The following is a 15,685-nucleotide window of genomic DNA, read 5'->3' on the forward strand; positions in this document are numbered from 1 at the left end:
TTATATGCTACGTTTATTTGGTCAACCTGGTATCCGGACTAACAATACGCCTGTCATGGGCAACTACAGGCATGTTCAGGGGACTGTGGCATCATGTGATTACACTGCAGGCATTTTTCAATTGTCCGTTATAGTATTCTCACTCAAAACTGGACTAATTCCAAACATTTTTGTCCCTATAAATAGGGTTCAGGTTCAAACATACAGGTTTATGCTTTAGGTGTTTTCAATAACAGGATGGTGCAAGTGGGATTAATTTAAAAAGGATTAAAAAGTGTTTGTTTATGGAACTGAAGTTAGGATGATGGTGATATGGATCTAGACAACAATGAAGTAGATATAGTGACATATAAATGAACAATTAATCAAATAAAACTTGTATGTATTCTGGCTGAAAGTGATAGCACTTGCTTATAATGTTATTTTCTATTATAACTGCCATTTTGTCAGATACATACATTCATGAGACACAGAGACATGAATAAAAAAAAAAAAAAATGGACACACCTTTATCAAGAGTGATAAAATATTTTAATTAAATATTTCTGCCACTGCAAAATCCATTAATTCTTTCACACAGAACATTTATTTCAGGGCGCTGGAGCAAAATGTGTATTTAACTATAAAATATGTCAAATATAATACAATGTAATTGTCCACAAACTCACTATGTACAGTATAAAAAAAACAAGTGTTCCTTACATCACGGTTACATTACAGTTAACACTGTGTCTGTAAACTTAAATTAAAGCAGTACATCATAATTTATCACGCAGGTCACTATCCAGCATCATCTGCAAAATATTTACACGTTTTTCTGTCCTTGGTCTTTTTGGCGTCTTCTCCCAGAGATCGCTGTCTTCTCCCTCTGAGGTTAGAATTTGGTTTGATCTGGAGCCTGTTTATGAAGACGAAACTCATGTTTCGGTTTGTTTCAACACAGCATGGAGTAAAGAACATAAATGAAGTAAATGTGTTGACAAGAACAGCAGGTTACTGTCGCTTTGAAACCAAGAAAAGATACCTACGCTTCTATCTCGACTCCTCGCGTTGCCGCTGGGGTAGTGAACCGTGACCGTCGTTAATATCTGCACATCAACACAAAGAGTTTAACCGTCTGGGCATATTGACGGCACTAACAATAGCATGCGTAATACGATTCGCGCTTACCTTTTCATCGTGGAATTTAGTTTTGGTGGCGTCTGGATGGCTCTCCAGGATGTGCAGCATGGCGTCGTGCACAGTCAGGAAGAACATTGATGGCTTAACTTCGTTATCGAAGAAATCGCAGCCGTGCAGCTTCTCCAGGATGTAAGCTGCAGATGAAAACCAAAAACGTTTCATGACTCTAGCTTCCTACATGTGACAAGTCTGATACTATTCTTTGTCTTATCGTAAACAGGACAACTTGCCATGATGTCAGCTTGTGGTTTAGAAAGTTATAGGCATTTTTCATTTGTTTCTGTGTCATATATTCCGCACATTAATAAAAAAAAAATCACTATTGCTTTGAAGCGGCACCCCAAACACAAAGCTTCTGCATTTAAATGGTCATTTGGAGCATGTTTCTCCTAATGTTTGTGCCGTCACTGATGTATGTGATATGTCCATAGGGGCCAACGTACAATTCTGTTATCCTAATATCAGTTTTGTGATATCAGATTTATTTATATATTTTATTCCATATAATTTCAGTGAGAAAAAACACTTCATACTATATAGAAGCTCTCCAGCTGGTTCTATTATATTATTGAATAGCTAGCCTGAAAGCCAGATCAACTTTCCCCGACCACAAGGTCTGGAGTAACAGTTTGGGAACTAATTATGCTTCGGCCAATCAATTAGTTTGGGTGGACTTAAAAAGGGTTGCGACTGTCATATATGTCATCTGAGCATGGAGTTGATTTGTTCACAACAAAATGGCTCTGATTGGTTGTAGGACTATTCAATAGTGTGCAGAGTTATTTTATCTTATTTCACAAATAATAGTCGTGAAAATCTGCATTATTAATTAAACATGTAAAACTTTTGACTTACAGATACTACAAATCGTTAATCCTTTTAGTTGTTTCATACTTACAATCACAGGCCACAATGTAAATGTCAACTTCAACCCGGATCAGCTCTTTAAGCAACTGCAAAAGATTGGAAATGATTCATTAAAAAAAAAATACCTTGAACTGACTGCTGCTTTTACTGCTATGGATTAGTAACGTACTGTTTTGAGTCCCTTCAGAGCAGAGATGTCCAGGAAGGAGACAGCTGCAAAGTCCAGGATCAGGCTGTGGAGCTCCACTCTTGGAACGACGATGTTGGCGGGAAGCGCTGCGCTCCAGTCGATCCGGACGGGGAGGTCTTTGAAGTCAGTCGGCTTGTCCAGCTCCTCCACGTCGTTTTCATCCTCTGATTCCTTGTTGGTTGATTCGCATAAGGTATTAAGGAACCCTGTCTGCAAAGGCAAAATATTGTTTTTCTCACTTACTGATTTTACTTGACAGATGGCTACAGCTCTTCCCAGCAGATCTGGAGGTGAACCCAAGTTAGGTGAGCAAGCAATTCAGACCAGTTTAGCAAAGCTGACTTAAAGTCAAAGCATATTTGAGTTTTCCTCTTCCACATTGCACAATCGGCTTAATCTGCCTTGGAGGGAGTTTGTTAGACACATTAGAACAAACTTTTGTTCATGCCTTTAGATTTTGACTGTGTATAGAAAACAAACTAAGGACACGTACAGCATTAACATCCCTCCCTTTCCAATCAAAAAGCAAGTGACCTGCTTTAAGAGTCACATTAAAGACCCTCTACTAAGCAGGGGTACTTTTCTGTAAGTGGAGTTTTATGTTGTTCATTCAGAAAAACAAACTGTTGCCCGAAAAGGAAAAAGTCTCATCAGTAACGAGAGCCTTTAAAAAAGACTGTCCTTGAGGAAGTTAACTAACCAAGTAATAAATAAACCTAAACAAGAAGTAAGAAATTAAATTATTTAATATTTATGCTGGCCAATTACGACTAGATTGCCAAGAAGTAATGTTCAAGGTCTTAACAAGGCCTGAGAAGCTCGTGCAAATCAGGAGACCTGCTACAGTTAGTTAAACTGCTCCATACTATGGGCAAACAAGATTGTTTCAGTGTTTCTTTCTTTGATCAGTTCAAATCTAGATTCATGATTTGGAGGTATAATATGCAAACTGTACCAATTCAACCAGAAATAGCTTCAGGTTAATAGATGGAACAGCTAGGTTAAGCGCAGTAGTGGATGCTCTGGTTTGCCTTCATGAAACACTATTAAATCACACAATTAATCTGTGTTGTTGTTTTTTTTGTTTTTTGCATTGTGTTCTACCCTCTTCTTTTGCAATGGTGCAAGGGTCACTCAATGACCCAAATTTGAATATAGATTTATGGATATCCAGTTAAAATTTGAACCACATTCTAGTGGAAACCTACTTTATGACTGGTGGGAAGTACATCAGCTGACTAATATATTTCACTTTTATAAGGTACTGGCGCATGTTTTATACTCCAAAATATGCATTGTAAATCCTGCATATAAACAAGTCAGAGACATGTTGTAAAGAACTCACACCTGCTCGACAGATCACAGGCCAGGTCATATATTCGCACAATTACTTTCACTTAAGATAAGCGGGGGTGAACTTTGTATCGTCTCTTAAGCAAAGGCCACGGCACTGAGATTTTGAGTTCATTACTTACTGATGTCCATTGCAGGTCACCCTTCTTCAGAAGTTTCCGTATCATCCTCAGTGCCTTATTCCTCTTCCTCAACACTCTCAATGGATTAAACCCAACCTGAGAGGACATGAGTGTCATGCAAATCACATGTATATGCAACAGAATGAGGTCAGAGACGTTTGTTATCCTTTTACAGCATCATTGTTCTTGTTTTACAGCCACCTTTTTGTAATTTTCCGCTATATAAGAGTCTGTGAAAATGAATTGTTAAAATTGTTTGGGATTTGAGTCACCTTTTTATTATATTACTGTTACACTCTATTACACTCTGCCACAACATGAGACTTACAGCTTCCAGCAGCTTGGTTCTGAAGAAGTCAATGTTGGCAAAGAAGATTGGTGAAGGGATCCTGAAGATCTTCACTCCCTCTGGCTCATATATCTGTAAAAAGTCATAACCACAAGACTGAACTTATTACAAGATTATGGTTAAATTAGTCTTCAAATGAAGAAGGGACTACGTTTTCTCTCATCCCTCCTCTTCCACAGTCTAAACTATTGGAATGATGAAACCTGATATTGTCGCAATTGACGCAAATGAAACCTGGTCTCTTAATAAATAATACATTTAAATAAAATATATGCCTTAAGGCAATGGTTGAACAAATCTGGAAAGTTTGTTTCAAGAAATATGTAGTGTTATAGGAGAAATATGCTATTTCTGGCAAGCAAACTTAGCATAGCTTAGCTTGAAAACTGGGGAAACACCTAGCCTGGCTTTATACGGTGCAACAAAAGCCTCATAAATGCACTTCTAAAGCTCACTAAGTAGTTGTTTCACATTATAACTCTTTGGTTGAAGTCCTACAACAACAGAAGTGTAAAAGTGTCATGTCAACATTTTACAGACAATTACATGCACATGAGGAAATGCAGTTACAGTTAGTTACACTCCCCCATGCTGTGGGCAAACAAAATTTTCAGTGTTTCCTTCTTCAGCCAGTTCAAATCTAAATTTCTGATATCAGGTTTTAAGATGCAAACTGTGCCAGTTCTACCCGAAATTAGTATTGGTTGAAACGGCCAGGGGAACCAATCCAAAAAAAGGCAAGTCAACATTTTACAGGGGGTTATTTAGTGGGCAGCCTTCACAGAACTCACATGCTTGTGGTTATGATGGGGTGGGTGTGTGTGTGTGTGTGGGGGGGGTACTCAAAATACTTGGTGTTCAAGTGGTAATACCCACCGTAAATTGGTCAATGCCAGGTTAGCATTTGTAAATGCTAAGCTAACCGGCTGTGTTATGCAGTCTTATATTTAACAGTCATCAAAATACTTGGTGTTCAAGTGGTAATATCCACCGTAAATTGGATAATACCAGGTTAGCATTTGTAAATGCTAATCTAAGCTAACCGGCTGTGTTATGCAGTCCTATATTTAACAGTCATACAGTGTATGCGATCTTTTCATCCCATCTCTCTGCCAGAAAGAGGACTTTTTTCAAGGTTAAGTTTAACCAAAACACAAAGCAAGCCAACTTACACCAATATAGTCCTTTCTGTCTTTGTAGATATCAGTTCTTGCGATGTTGGCCAGCACGCTACAGCGAGGGCTGAAACAAAAGAATACGTAATAACTTCAACAACAAGGCTTTAAAACCAACCATGTTAACATACCTGGAGATTAAAAACTAGTTGCTTTTGCTTTGTTTCAAATATAACTGAGAATCTTCATGGAGATATCTTGAAATTGGTCCAATGTTTACCATGCCAAATGTCTTAGATTAGTGTGTCTCCATGGCAACTTTTGCTAAATTGCTAGAAATATAGCAAAGGATAGCAAAAGGTCATTGCAGTATAATTATCAAGGATTTAAGTGATAATATCCTGGATAATGATCTCCATGGGTCAGAGAACAAAATTCAACAGATTACTGCAGTCACTAGGTAAAATTCCATTCAACTTTTTTTTTTTGAAAATGATAAACAAACCAACAGACATTGCCACGCCTCAAAAATCACAAGTTAAGACATTAAGAAGTACTGGTATCATTTATTTTGTGTAACATTTGGATACATCTGGCAAGATACTGACAACTGCACCCTGAGGATGACACTGAGCAGCTCCACACCAAGGCCTACAGCCAATCCAAGATCCAGTCCCAGCAAGATGGCTGCAATGCATGTAACCACCCATACCATCTGGACATGAGAGAACAGAGATTTTTTTTATTATTTTTTTTTTTACTGAAAAACAACACCAAAACGGACAAAATACATTTTCACGCGCAGAGATTACTGTTCACAGCTACTCCAAGTGTGCAAGATCTTACACAATCTGGTTTGTCCTTCTTCCACAGGTATGGAACTTCTCTGACCTGCATTAGCATGCCCTTCAGGTTGACGATAACCACAGCACCCAGTACAGCCTGTTAAAACAAAGGGGCAAAGGTCAGATTCCAAAGTCTTAAATCATACATTTCAGTTTCAGTAGAGACTGTGTGAGTTCTGAGGTTTACATACCTTTGGTAGTGGGTCCAGTAGGAATCCAATAGCCAAAGTGACAATCATCACTATAATAGCTGAAAGTAAACCGGCAACCTGGGAAAGACAGAAGAGGTACGGAACTATAGACATCTGACAACAATAAATAACATCATTATGCAATTCCTGATCATCAGTTCTGTTATTATGTATGTATTAGTACCATATTTTTCTGAATAGAGCTTCCATAACTTTCATACAATAGCAGACAATACAATAGATAACAGCACCGCTTTTCAAGATGGTTTGTCACTTCATGGTGAGCTGAACTGTGTCAATTAACCAGACAACACGTAGATCAAGCACAGAAGCCAAAATGGAGAAAACACTGGCATTGTGTGTGACTGAAGTGGCATCATTTTAAGACATAACTTTGTGTTTGTATCAGGATCTCGGGAGGAAAACACAGTCTCGGAAATAGGTTTGGCCAGGTGAGCTTTAACTGTCATAGTTACATAGATACATAGTTAGGGATGTATAAACTTAGTTTACGTCTAGTATGTTCTGTATCTCCCTATCAGTAGCTCTACAGGCCTATTAAAGTTCAGAATTGGTAATGATTACATGTTGTTATATTTTGATTACACCTTCTGCACTCATTTTTCACCTGCCATGTACAAAAACGTAGGTTCAAGGTGTTTATGAAGGTGAAACTCTTTTGGGACAGATATTTAGACTGTGTTTATTAGCTTCTGATAAGCTGTGTCTAAGTCCACCTCCCAGATTCAGAGATTTTACATGAATTGCTTTTTTACTCATCTTTCGACTCTAGATGTCTACAAAACTAGAACGTGGACGTTTTTTGTCCTTAAAAGAGTGTCCCTTGCCCCTTCAGGTGTAGGTGGATTGCTGAGTCCTGACCTGAAGAATTGACTCTCTTGTACTGAGCCATGTGTTTGTAAAGGGGCTGTTTTGTTTCCCTAATATAAAGATCTGTGCATTTGTCAGTGCACTGATACCATAAATAGGATAACTGATATTTTTTCCAGACACGTTATATATGTATTAGATTAGACATTTCTTTCATTTGAAAAGTTCAGATTCTGTAATTAAGTATTTGGTAAAATAAAAAACAAGTGCTTTAAACCGTGTAAATGTGTATCAAATATCAGAAAACTTGCAAACCTATTCTTCAACTATTAATTGTAAAGCAACACATCATGCTGAGTACTTCCCCCACTACCCTTTGTGCTGATACCAAATTAAAAAGTACAATAAGGCTTTCATCCAGAAAATAGCAAATGCCTTGGTAACTCGTTCCTTGGGTAATTACATACAGCCATATGGAAAAATATAAATATTTTTATGGATTCTATAACGTGCACAATGGAATAATTTGATGAAAAACAGGCTAAATAAAATGGTCAAAGGTTGAATTGGATGCATATTGCCTCCTATAGTGGTAATGAGTGGTATTCTCTTGTCAATTTACATTTCATGAGGAAAAAAACCCAAATGTCCAAGTCAGCCTGGTCCTATTTTCACTAAAACCTTTGAATAATATGTGAGCTAATTTTAGGTGAGGATAAAAATATAAATGTCTCCCTTGGTTAACTACAAATTAAATCAGGCATAGGAGCAGCCACAATGTTACTAATTAATTGCAATCTTAATAACAACAAGAATAAATAATCATTAAGTTACTAGTAGATACTGAGTCATTACTAGTTTGTGCCACTCAGTAGTTGATTCAGAGTGAAATCATAAATGACAAATATGAGTTATGTTATCATTAAATAATGATTTATTTATATATCATTATCACTAGTTATTTAGTAACTAGTCACTGACTTATAGTCTTTGAATCCAAGAGCTACTCATTAACAAGAGAATCCATGATCTGTTCTTCACGTGCTCCTTGGGAAATATTTATACTTTCATACAGCAGTTAGCCAGATGGGAAAAATTAAGCAGTATATTAGTTTACCTGAGTTTTACCCCCTGTGCTTTCCTGCACTGCGCTCCTGGAAAGAGCCGTGCTCACCACAAAAGACCTAAAGGAAGCCCCGAAGATGTTGCTCACTCCGAAGGCTATCAGCTCCTACGACCAGGTCAGAGAGAAAACACTGCTTAGTATAGAAATAACACACAAGTCCCGATTAAGCTGTTAATGATGCAAATGTCAAAATACTGCTACATACCTGGTTTCCGTCGATGGTGTAGTCGTGTTTTACAGAATAAACCTTTGCCACGGAGAAGGCAACAGCAAACCCGACTATGGCCATGGGAAGTGCTTCCACTGCTGTCACTTGGAGGACGTCCATGTCTGGAGCCATCGGAGGCTCATAGCTGAAATGGTACAAGTCAGTCACACTTATGTATAGTACTTCATTGATGCTTTCCAGGAATATTTATACAGCATGTTGGAGATGTTGGTATTATTATGCATTTTGTCACAAATAAAAATAGTGTCTCCCCTGTTCAGTTTAAAACGGAATAATTTCTAACTTGTTACATACTGTTAATCTTTAAAGTAGGGTAAACATTAACAATTCATTAGAGAATGAATTCAAGACATCCTTTCCACAACTGTCAAAGTACAGTGGTGTTAGAAATGTCTGTAGGACCTATTTGGACTGTCAACATGTCTTTAAAACCCCATTAAATCTTAGAATGCTCAAGAATCTTTTATCCTTAATTAATACTTTGAACATTAAATTCAATCAATGTATCTTCATCAACAGACTAAGTACCACAGGCTTTTATGTTGTAACAATTACATGATTTTAGGAGCAAATTATCAATTAAACTAGGATGTACTGACCCTTTCACAGCAGATATAAAAAGAAGTATCCAGTGATTATTTGGCCTTTAAGTTTAGTTTTCCATCGCTTACCCTTTTGGAATATGTCCAACAATGTCAATGCCGTATCTCGTCTTGAAGTCGAATGCATACGAAACCCCACATACTATAATAGTCTGAGGGAGACATGGCACATAAAAGACAGTTGAAAAGAGTGAAGACTAACTCACTGGATTTGTTGCAAAATGATTGATAGAGGTTCATTCTGCGAATAAAATGATCTCTTAAGTTTATTGATCGTTGCACACACCCAGTCATAAAAAGTCCCAATCCAAATTAGCGTTATCAGCGTCATGTGCTGTTTTTGTAATATAAACAAAACTTCAACACTACAGGCTATGAAAGCGCTTATAAGGATCGTGTTGTACAACATGGCTCACCATGATAACCTCTATTGGGATGGGTACGGGCAGCTTGGATTTGAATCTGTCATTCAGCTCCTTCACGATGAACACCACCACCATGATCACCAGGGAGATCACCACGTCACACCCATTGGTGGAGGTGATCTTGTTGAAGATGATCTCCAGGGTCTAAAAAATAGTGAGTGGTCCATAAGATAAATACTTCCACCATGGCTGTTGTATGAAGAGAGAAAGCTTTAAAGTGTTCTGTACTTACATATATGATGGAAAGTGGTCCACTGATGCCTGGGACTTGTAGCCCTAAAACAAACTTGAGCTGGGATACCAGGATGTGGATGGCAGCTGCTGTGGTGAAGCCAGACACCAGAGTGTCAGACAGGTACATGACAATGAAGCCCACCTGTAGCAAACCCATGGCCAACTGGAAAAGACATCAAGAGCAGTCATGATCACTGAAGTATAATCAATAATAGGGGCAATACGGTAAGAAAATACTCAAATGCAGCATCCTGTTCCATAACACAGTAATTTATACATGGGTTGTCACAATTTAGTTTCTTTTAGCGTTTTTGGCTGTAGGAGTATACAATTGCATGATTACTGTACTGGTTGAACCATGTCCTACAATGAAACCCCACTGCCTTGTTAGGGGTTGAATGATGGATCTTTTAAAGTCGACTAATATGTGGTGAAAGTCGACGTCGACTAGTCGACGACGTCACACATAAAAACATAGTAGAAAGTAATGCTTTAAAACAATGAAATCTATATTTTTGACCTGAATATATTGTAGGGCCTCACACAAAAGAAGCTACGGAGGCTTTTTTGCAAGGAAATTTTACAGGTGCCACTGTCAACCGTGAAAACCGTCAACACTTTTAATACGCGGCTCTCACTCAGCAAAAAAACAAACATACAAAAAATCACCCTCTACAACAGTGTTTTTCAACCTTGGGGTCGCGACCCCACGTGGGGTCGTGTGGAATTCAAATGGGGGTCGCCTGAAATGTCTAGTAATTGACAAAAAAAATTACTGATAAAAATATTTTTTTTTGTGAAGCTGGATTTAGTGCAGGGTTTCCGCTAGAAAAAAAATGGCACGGACAACGTGACCGGCAGGTTTTCAATTTACCGGACAAATGTTTGAAATTCTGGTAAAATATTATCTGAATTTATTGAGCTTAAAATGCTAAATGATATGCAGGCTATATAAGAATGATATTAAAGCATGTCAATTTATAATCGCTTTATTGAAAGTGCCGTTTTTTAACTTTTTACGCATTTTGTGAAGTGTGCAGCAGCTGAATTTTTGCTGCAGCGCTGTTTTGATTCGGTTCTGCAGTAGTAGTGTAAAACACGGATCTTTCGAGGGATTCAGATCACTCCGAGTCAATATGAGCCGGGTTGTGCGAGTCACTTGAGTCACTTGACCCAAAATGGCCCTATTGCAGCGGTGGCGTCGCCTTGCGCACTTGATGGAATCCTAATTAACTTGGGGCTGTAGCATGAGCCGTCTCGTCCTCACTTGAAATTTATTTGCCAAAATGACCAATAAAATTGCCTATTTTAATAAAATTAAAAATTTGCTTTGAGGGAATAATTACATTTTGACCGGTGGGGTTAGAAATACGTCACATCGGCAGATTTTACCGGCCAAAGTCCGGTAATTACCGGATAACGGAGACACAGTTGTAAAGACAAGCTCGCCTAACTGTACATGTTATCAGGGAAAATAAAATGTCACTGTGCAGTAATCTGGCTACTCTGTATTTGCAACACAGATGATCAAAAACTAATTCTAGAAAAAAACTGTCTCTGGGGTCGCCAGAAATTTGTGATGTTAAAATGGGGTCACAACCCCTACTTGTTACCAGACTTATATTCTGAGTCTGGCTCAATCTTTACAAGATTTTAAAGCCAGGCCATTACTGTTTCCAGATATTGTGCTCTGTTTCGTTCTGCTTCTGGGATGCTTGTCGACAAGACAGTCTTGATTAAGATTTATTTTACGAGATGAGTGGTTTAACCTGGATGATACCGGCGAGGAAGGTCACAGTGGAGGCCACCAGCACTCTCTGCTCGTCTTTCGTCAGGCCTTCAAACCCAGTGATGTTGAAGGTCGATGGCCCTTCCTCTGGGACCAGCGTGGTGACCACCGAGCCAATCATCAGACACAAGACAGGAAATGGACCTGCAGAGGAGGGCAAAATACTTGTATTATGGCATTCTGAGGGAGGCTATGGGAAAAGGAAACTGGCCTTACCCACTGAGATGTGTCTGGATGTGCCGAGAAAAAAGTAGATGATAACAGGGAAGAAGGCAGAGAAGAGTCCATACCAGGGTGGCAGAGAGGCCAGCAAACAGTAGGCCAGACCTGCAACACCAAAACACACACACTGACACATTTTCTACTTTCAACATGAGTTATGGTTAGATACTTCAACATCAATCTCAGTTACTCTACATGCAATAAAAAACAAAAGAATAAAGAATAAAACACCTTGCCTGGTAAAAGGTATAATGGATTAAGTAAAAAGATTACATTTATGGAATTTTATACCCCTACTTTGACATTAAACATTGTCACTGCTTCGATAAATTCTTTTTCTTAAATTATTATTATAATTATTTAAAAAATACTAAATAATCCAAATAGTGATAATCCTAAAATAGAAAAGAAAAAAGGTAGTAGTTCAGGGTTTATGAACTCCTATCTAAACAATGCTAAACAGCCAGATAATAAACGAGGGGATGTATGTATGTTATCGTATACTATCAGATTAGACAGAAGCTGCGCAAGCTGTTTCTTTCTTTCTTTTTTTTTAATTAGAGACGCAAGACAAAAACATCTGGTAACAAATAAATGGAATAGACATGACATACAACAAAATAATTCTACATCGAAATCGTGGAGATTGCGTAGATGTGTGACACTTAAATATGTGCGGATGAACATTTGGTGGAATCACTTTCTGTGTATGTGTGAGGTGATGATGTGAACAGCGCATAAACACCCTGAATAAAGAGGGAAACCCTGAAGGGTATCAGCAGAAAGATTAATCTCATCTCGTTGGAATGTTCACTTCCAGACTTGTTTTTTTTTTTTTCTACCGATACCAGTACTGCATACCTGAAGCTGTGTGGGCTTACTTCTCGCTCTTAGATCCTGCAGTAGAATAAGCTGTCCTAATAACATTTTAATCTGGTATCTGGTGAGTGTGACCACTTGCACGCACTGAAACGTGCAATCCTCCTGGAGGTACCCACAATCTAAAGTCCTGGTTCCCTGCTGAGTGAGAATTGAACCTATGCTCTACCAGATCCTTAGTTAAAAATATAATACATAACACATCCAACTGAGTTTTGTCAAAATCTGCCTGTTTAGAGACACAATATCAGACAAACAACAATGAAAAGGAGATTTATTTTTTTTTCATTTATTATGCCAGAAATTTAACCTATGATATAAAAAAACTTGCCGTTGTTTACCTTGCAGGACCGCCACCAGTCCAGTGCTCACACCCGACACAATGTCACTGAGTAGCCACTCTTTGAGCTGGTAGGTTTTCAACCAGCCGATGATGGGCAGAAAGGAGAGAGCCGCGCTCTTGGCTCGTTTGGCATCGCAACTACAGTGATATGTAAACCAGAACATCATGTCAGTATTAAACAGGAAAACCAAGTAGGAGAATTTGATGAAATATGGTGATCTTATAAAAATATTTAACAGCCAGTTATAACCACAAAGTGCTAGTTGTAGAAATGGATAGACAGTAGAGATAGGCGGTTTCTGTCTTTGTGCACAAGCACAGTATACCTGTGGAATTAATAAAGACATATAATATGCATACAACATAACAATCCCGCACACATGGCATTTTATATGTAAGCAAATACTGTTAAATTTAATCATTTAAACTATTTACCCAGAATTCCACTAAGACCATACATAATAGTGGCCATATAGTAGCTTAGGGTATTCTACTATTCAGAGAGAAAAAAAGAGAGTCAAATTTGTATTAAATAGATTTTAACTTCAATATGTTAACACATTTATGAGTATATTTCTGCAAGACTGTGATTAGTTCAAGTGGAAAAGCTCCAAGGCCAGAATGAAGAGTAGGAAAATACAGCACAGTTACCAACACCTATGCTCAGAACTTACTAACTACAGTTTACTGGAGTTTTTGTACTGACCAAGCATTTTAGTTTTTATACTTTAAATTGTAAAAACAAAAAGATACACAAGGCTCAGGCTATAGTATGACATTACATCCTGCAGGTTTTGTTTGTATACTAACTTTTGTTGATGACAATGAGCATTTAGTGCATTTTACCCAGACTTTCCCGTAAGGTCGTCACAAATTTAAACTCCAAAAGTACAGCAGCTTTTCACTTATTAGAAGTCAGAAATGACACCGAAACCAAGACCACGACCCAAAGCGCTGTTCCTTACGTGAAGTACTGTGTGACGTGGTCCAGCATTGTTTTGCGCTGTCTGTAGATCTTCTCATTCTCCTCAGCGAAGGACTCCTCTGAATACAGCGGCCTGGCCACCACATACTGCTTAGCTCCTGGTCGCATCATCTCGCCTCTGCTGCCTGGAAGACCGCTGCTTCCTCTCTATGTGTCTCTGAGATCTATTAATCACATTAGGTTGGGAAGAGGGCCATGTCTTACCTTTGAACATCACTTATCAAAGAACATTAAGAGCAAACAACAAAGGTCCAGACACAAAAAATACTGGCATGGCATGTGAGCCAGGTCAGGACCTGATTGTCATGGGACAGCTCTGTTTGAGCTCTAGAAACACATTAACACCAGAGACACTTTTATCTTTTATACTTTTGCCATGAATTGTAGCACTGAAACGTCTCGGATTAACTTTTTTTTTTTCAAGATCTAATCACTTCCGAAATTATTAACATCCTTTTACTGAAGACCGAACACATCCACATCTCTGGAGCTCCTTCTTCTTACATGAAGATTTTAGACATAATAATAATAATAATAATAATAATAATTAAAAAATAAAAATTCCCTGCTCTCATTTGATGCACTGCAGATTATTCCACATACCTGATAGTCTCCTAATCGGTCTCAAATTCAGAGCTTCCACACTCTCTTCTTTCTGCTCCAGCACTTGGAGATCAAGTGGGTCCTCAGAAAGTGTTGCCATCAATAAATGCTACCTCTGCTGCTTATCTCAACTGTAATTATTAACAGCAATTAAAATGAAGTCCCAGTTTTGCCGAGCTGCTGGATGCTCGCCTTATCCTTGACCATTGTTCTCACTGATATCCGTAACCTGCAACTTTCAGTGGAGGGAGGATGTGGACAGGACAGACAGGACAGAACAGGACAGGTCATTGTTATGAAGTGGAAATCAAGTAGCTTTCCAGGAGGGGAAATAGCTCTAAAGGTTGTACTGCAAAGGCCGGGCTCTCCAGCAACAGAAATAGTTCGTAAGCGGCAGGAAGCAAAACTGAAACTGCTGAAAGCAAGATTTGTATTTCAATAACTTATATATCTAGAGTGTGATAGGACAATTTGGTCCTCTGATAATCAGATTCCTGGCATGAAAGTTTAACGCATTACAAATTAAGATAATAATTATGAATCATCATAAAACACAACTGACCTTTAATGTTTGTTTGTTTTTGCTTCCACAAAGATGACACAAGGCGAAGTCAAGGAGAAAAAGTCTTTCTTGAAATTTAAACCTGCACAAACCTAACTGATAAGAAAGAGCGGAAACTTGTAGGGAGTAGAAAGTGTGTGTTCGTGTATGTGTGTGTGTAGTGGTGGTGGTGGGGGTGTTGCTCACTGGTTTCAGTGCCTTCAGCTGGAATGTAAACATTACAGGAAAGTGTGCGAACGACCTTATCGAAGTGTCTGCTCAGAATTAAGTGGAGGTTATGCCTGCTCTGTTTGCAGAGGATCAAGCACAGTTCAGGCCAGGTTCATGGGAAATGTGTGTTTGTGTGTGAGTGTGAATGATGTGTGTGAATATGTGAAACCTCCAGTTTTACACACAGAGCTCAGATTTCCATCACATACAAATTAATAAATTAATAAACTGGAGTGATATCATTGTGCAGTCAGGCTGTGGTCAGGTGGCCACCCTTTGTTCTGTCACGCCATGTTGCAATTAGTGACAATGCAATAAATACTGGAGTAATGAATAATATGTTTGTGTCATAGAAGGATCCCTGAAGAATTCCTGGGTTTGACAATGTCAAAGTAAGAGCTACTTAAAGTGATTCCTGATGCCATCACCAA

At 38.4% G+C, this 15,685-nt stretch overlaps 1 protein-coding gene across 1 annotated transcript; it reads right to left on the minus strand.

The window, feature by feature from the left end:
• Positions 1 to 589: 589 nt before the first annotated feature.
• LOC311508651 (chloride anion exchanger-like) lies at positions 590 to 14,372 on the minus strand. Its single transcript, XM_084573536.1, has 20 exons — positions 13,860 to 14,372; positions 12,893 to 13,032; positions 11,667 to 11,777; positions 11,431 to 11,594; positions 9,660 to 9,824; positions 9,419 to 9,571; positions 9,072 to 9,154; positions 8,377 to 8,524; positions 8,163 to 8,276; positions 6,215 to 6,292; positions 6,025 to 6,120; positions 5,787 to 5,893; positions 5,236 to 5,305; positions 4,043 to 4,135; positions 3,715 to 3,810; positions 2,219 to 2,449; positions 2,081 to 2,135; positions 1,171 to 1,316; positions 1,029 to 1,088; positions 590 to 898 (listed from the first exon to the last, which is right to left on the minus strand). The coding sequence occupies exons 1-20, from the start codon at positions 13,988 to 13,990 to the stop codon at positions 875 to 877; spliced, it is 2,265 nt and encodes a 754-aa protein (XP_084429662.1). The 5' UTR covers positions 13,991 to 14,372; the 3' UTR covers positions 590 to 874.
• Between the last annotated feature and the right edge of the window lie 1,313 nt (positions 14,373 to 15,685).

Source organism: Chelon labrosus (genome assembly GCF_963514085.1).
Source record: "Chelon labrosus genome assembly, chromosome: 23".
In the NCBI taxonomy this organism is placed as follows: domain Eukaryota; kingdom Metazoa; phylum Chordata; class Actinopteri; order Mugiliformes; family Mugilidae; genus Chelon; species Chelon labrosus.

Bases quoted from the DNA above. Each gene is read 5' to 3' on its own strand.
- LOC311508651 (XM_084573536.1), bottom strand. From the start codon at position 13,990: ATGATGCGACCAGGAGCTAAGCAGTATGTGGTGGCCAGGCCGCTGTAT. The intron at 6,293-8,162 runs GTAAACTAATAT...TGTCTTTCCCAG, and splicing joins GCACAGGGGGTAAAACTCAG to GTTGCCGGTTTACTTTCAGC. The intron at 4,136-5,235 runs GTAAGTTGGCTT...GACTTTTTACAG, and splicing joins ACAGAAAGGACTATATTGGT to ATATATGAGCCAGAGGGAGT.